General features: G+C 41.6%; 1 protein-coding gene across 2 annotated transcripts in view; it reads right to left on the bottom strand.

The window, feature by feature from the left end:
* Positions 1–5,282, bottom strand: part of TLK1 (tousled like kinase 1) — a 136,908-nt gene that overhangs the window by 40,519 nt on the left and 91,107 nt on the right. The window contains exons 6-7 of one of the 2 annotated variants that reach the window (XM_018569579.1): positions 1,317–1,388; positions 427–502 (exon numbers count right to left, since the gene is read on the bottom strand). In XM_018569579.1, coding sequence (XP_018425081.1) covers positions 427–502; positions 1,317–1,388 — 148 coding nt within the window. Of the gene's footprint in view, positions 1–426; positions 503–1,304; positions 1,389–5,282 lie in introns of both variants that reach the window. The other variant, XM_018569578.1, reaches the window with a different exon arrangement.

Here is a 5,282-nt window from a genome sequence, read left to right on the forward strand (position 1 = left end):
GCTTCTGAGCCGCTGATGACAGCTATTAATTTAAAGGGGACAGTCTGCTGAACAGTTATACTATAAGCTGATGGTCGCTAAAGCGACCATCAGCTTATAGTGGAACTGTAAATGCCAGGTCCGTATGGCATACTGACCTGGCCAGCTGGAAGCACTTTTGTAGGTCCGTATGCCATACGTCCTTGGCAGCGAAAGGGTTAAAGCAGATAAATGGTGTCCATCTTACAAATTGGAGACAGAGAAATCCGGGGCAGCAATGAGGCCTTTGGCATTGCTCCTACTAGATCCAGTCTACCGTAATTAGCAGATCAGCTTGAATGCAGAGCAGAAATGTTTGATACCATATGCAAGCAGGGCTCCAAGTCCCACCGAGGAATATGTACCCACGTTCAAATGTGTTGAACAAAAGTAAAAATAGTTTATTACCTTGACTGCTTTCACTCTGATTCTCCGCTTTCCTCTTCCTCCCCCGTGAAGAATCTGGCTGTTTCTTTTCTGGAGTCTGGAGGACAGGAGAGAGAAGAGACAAATATCAGTTAAGAAACAACATTAAAATGAGACTTCAACAGAAAGAAGTGACGCATTGGAAATTTCAAGACAATCTTCTAGATTAAAATGAGAGCATGTGTGAAAGGATGTCTGGAATGGGGAATCCTATAGCCATTTGCACAGCATTTTTGAGAAACTAAATTTTTAACTTTGACATCCTATGTCAGTGACCTTTCTCTTAGAAAAGGGAACTACAGACGTGGACACATTTGTTATTAGAGGTGCACCGAGATGAAAAATGTATTTTTTATAAAGTTTCTAATTTTATTTTTATTTATTAAATATTTTTATTTTTTACTTTTAGGGGCTTTGGGGAAATATTAGGGGGGGGGGTTTAAAAATAGACCCCTGATTTTTCCCTTTGAAAATAGAAAAAGAGATACAGAGTCCTCTCTGTAATGCTGGAAATCCCATTCATATTTGCAAATGTTCTTTTTACATACTTCCATACATTAACATTGCCCTTTAAAATCCACTCATAATGACAGCTCTAAAGTGACAAAACATGGTTCTTTATATTGACAACCAATGACAAATAGACAAACCGGCTCTTTTACTTGTCCACTTGTTCTGTACTCGGATGCATCAACGGCAGCCATTACAGACAGTTGTGTAATGTGATTGTAATCTATAAAAAACATCTGTTACATGAACCGACAGGTATTTTTGTCTCAGAGTACAGGGAGAAGGTTAAAATTACAATAATAAATATTTGTCAGATAAGGAAAAACAGACGTTGAGAGGATCTACAATCCCTGTAAACATACCTCTGACTCTTTGTCGCTTAAAGAACCCAGGCTCCCAAAGCTGTGGTTGGAGCTTTCATTGTTTGTGGAGGCCTGTAAAACAAACATAGGTAGGAGAAAATAACCAACATGAACAAGGTACAGGGCTGTGCAATTAACAGAATGAAGAGTCATTACATGATATCAGTAATATCACAAACCTTTTGTTATAAAGCAAATCCCTATGGGCTGACTCCTAGGAAGAGTTGTGCAAATATCAAATAGCCTTGATGGGTAGAGGTCAGTCTGAAAAGTGAGTCATCCTACGAGGACTGCATTTGCCTTAGGTAAACACACATATGATACCGAGCCTCCATGACAAAAAAAAAAAAGAAATCCAATGAATGAAGGGGCAGGCCAGGGACCATCTAGCTAAAGGGAAAATACTAACAGGGTTATTCACAAAAGGGTGAAGAGTTTGGAGAAGGCCGGAGAAGTGAGCAATCTAGGACAACATAGCTGAACAGGAAAAATTCTGCTCACTTTCCAGTTCAGCTATGTTGTCCTAGATGGTTCACTTTTCCTGCCTTCTCCAATCTCTTCACCCTTTAGTGAATAACCCCATTCGATGATACTGGATGTCCTCCAGCCAGGAAATAAGGTGGGCTCTATCTGATTTTCTGCAGCTTTTCAGTACAGAAGAAGGACCTGTACAACTGTGCAAGCCTGAAGGTAAGGCTGGAGTTCAGCTTCATCCACGTAGGAGATTTTAAAGAAAATCAATGGGTAAGGGATACCATTAGGAATGAAGAAATGGTTAAAGCAAACACTTCTTCCCATCTCTTCACTCTAGAGGGGCAAAGCCCATAGCCAAGTTGAAGGAAGAGCTGTGATTTCATCAACAGCTCCGGCTTCTCATGAACCATTGTGTGGGAGCCTCAAAGGCAGGGAGGGAAAGATCAAACCAGAAAACAACCTATGTAGTCAAAAGGGATTTCACATTTTGTTTCATAAATATATCAAACCCCCCCCCCCCCATATGATTTGAGCAACCCGTTACTTTGACCTTACAACAACATAACCCGGGAAGAATCCTTTTTCTTTGTTGTTCTAATCAACTTGCCTCCTCTGGAGCCCTGGCCTCCATAAACCTTTGTATGGGGAGACCTCAGAGGCAGTGCAAAAAAGATGAAACCAGTAAATAAAATCTGTACCCAACATTTAAAACAACATTTGTCTGATAGAACTTGTTATGGTTGGATCTGGCCACCATGTTATTTATGTAGGCCCTCCACAACCCTGGCTCATGTCACCTGGCAAACCTTGGACCTTCTTAGACCATAAATACTCTTCCTCCTTCCCCAAGACAAGCCAACACCTAAGTGCTTGACCCTGTCTGTTAAGGGAGCATGATTGCAGAAATATCACATATTGCATGAGCGGCCAACCGCCATCTGAAGTCTGTAGTCAGCTATCGCATAGGCAAACATAATAGGCTGTACACAAGGAAAATAGATCACGTGCCCAATAGCAACCCTGACAAGCAGAGATACTAAGCTAAAAATCGTATATATAAAAAAGTGTGTGCAAACCCTAAACTAGCTTGTAGTTGTTTTTCACATTCACTTGGACTTGTTCTGTAACACTGAAGATCTTGAATAGTTTCTCTAGGACACTGCTTCAGTTTCAATAAGTGTCAGAAAGATCCCCCAACCTTATATCTACACAGGTAGGAGACACCTTAGTCCAATCACCATGGAACATGTAGATGTTAATTGTCCAAGAACATGATAGAAGGAGTGAAAAAGTTGTGGAACTACCCTGTTATAATTTACAGAATCCCATATCAGTGTCAGTAAGTCTGCACATGTTTTAATTCCTGGATTTACAACGCTAAAAAGGTGTGAATTGTTAAAGAGATGTGGAAGACAGATGGTACTGAAGACCCCCACCATTTATGTAGATGGCCTCTTTATATGGTTTGAGAAACCCCCTAACCTTACAAAATGCAGCCTACAAACATTTTTTTCATGACATTTTTTTTTCAATCAACCTGCCTCCTAAGGTCTCATTCACAGGAGCCGCTACACTACATTGCACAGTCCAGCACAGTGCACACCTTTTTTTTCCTTTATTGCAATGTCACAAATAGCATTTCACTACGTTCTACAGGAACAGCGTTGTGTGTGGTGGTTGTACCACATTGCATAACGTACAATGCATACGTGGTCATTTTTTTCACCTCACAACAGTGCAACACCCATGCGTTGTGGTGGTGAAAATTGAGCCCATCCATGTCAAGGGAAATTGCCATGACTTGAGCTGGGGTTATGCTGGGGAATAAAAAGTCAAAAAGTTCTTATGTACATTTGTGTGCAGAAACCTCGGAGGCAGTAAAACGCCAGCAATCTGACAACAAACCTTTATCGATGTAAATGAAGGAATTGATACCTATGCAGACTTCCTGACATGAATGTGGCATAATGTAATTAGAACAGGGCGGATCCACAACTCACCTCCCATACTGTGCCCCACCTGTGTGGATATACATGCTGGGGTATCTTCCTGACACAAGAAGTCCAGCTATGCAGCGGCGGTGGCAGGGGTAAAAATTACCATTGATACTGCCAGTTTTGTACTGCTTACGGGGCTTCCCTTAATAGGGTGACAACGCTCACCCTAAGACTCCCATGCTGCAACACCATTGCTACCTTCCTGTGTGAACTACAGGCAGCTAAACCAATGTAGAGCATGCCTGATCACTGCAGTTATGTACGCCTACGCCAATGTGCTTCAGTTAAAGGCCATTGCAGTGGCTGACTGAAAGCTGCTCTTACCAATAGCCAAAGCTGGACTATGTTCTGCAATGACATCAATAGCTTGCAGGGGTAGAATCAGTGATGTGACCGTTTAAAAAAGTGAAGACAGAAAAGATCTTTCAATGCAAAACATCAGCAATATTAATGCTAAATGCCTCCACTATACTCTGCATTATTGTAAAATGCACGGCTTACATGATAAAATATTTTAAAGTGGACCATATGTTAAGAATGCCTGCTAAACCTGCAAACAAAATCAGGATGATGCTAGATGGAAAGCTGTGCACAAAAATAAAAAGGTTTGTGTTGCCTACAAGAAGCCTTGGTGCAATCCACTATAGGCTCACTAGGAAACCACAAGCACACTCCAAGTGTTAATGAGACGTGCCTTTTTCATGCCATCTTCACAGGAATTAGCCATCAACAATCATTTCTGGTTTGTGTGCATTACAACCTGAAACTTCCAGCGACACCTAAAACCTGGCAACAGCCAGTGTTTGCAATTCAGGGAGGAGGAATCAATGCATCTTCCAGCAGGGTTGGTTCTCATTTAGAGAACATAGCCAGTTCAACCATCTTGTGGCCTTGGGTGTCTGCTATAGCACTGCAGACTGGAAATCTAAGTACTGAGAGGGGAGATTAAAAAAAAGGCAGCAAAAGGACTGCATTACTGCCAGCCTGACAAGAAAGGGTTAATGAATGTCACAACCTAAAACTGCTCAGGAAATGTGCGCTGCGAGCTTCAGACTTGAGTGAAGCACTTGTGACTTTCCCTGTCATCATCAGATATAAATGAACAGGAGACAGTAACAAAGGCCCAGGGACATTGCTCTTACTGCACTGCCTGATGAATGGAGATGACCAGTTGGTGCCCTCTACACTACTCTAAATGATTTATTATACACAGGTTGGAGATCATGAGCTCCAGAATTGTGTCACACAACCATTCAATTAGATTATAGAAAATGCAGAACTCAGTACCTAGAAGTTCAATCAAGGAGGCATCAGAACCTTTTAAAGACAAATTCATGTCAAAATGTATTGTTAGACTTTGAAATACACTTCTTTGCTGGTAATCTGAAACAAATGTAATGTACGAGAAGCATTTCACTAACAAAGCCTAGGGTTGCCTCGAAATCTTGTGATGGGAGGATTCTGGCGTAAAGAGGGGGTGGGGACCGAGTGACAC

This window comes from Nanorana parkeri, unplaced genomic scaffold (genome assembly GCF_000935625.1).
Source record: "Nanorana parkeri isolate BGI_ZX_2015 unplaced genomic scaffold, ASM93562v1 scaffold1361, whole genome shotgun sequence".
NCBI lineage: Eukaryota > Metazoa > Chordata > Amphibia > Anura > Dicroglossidae > Nanorana > Nanorana parkeri.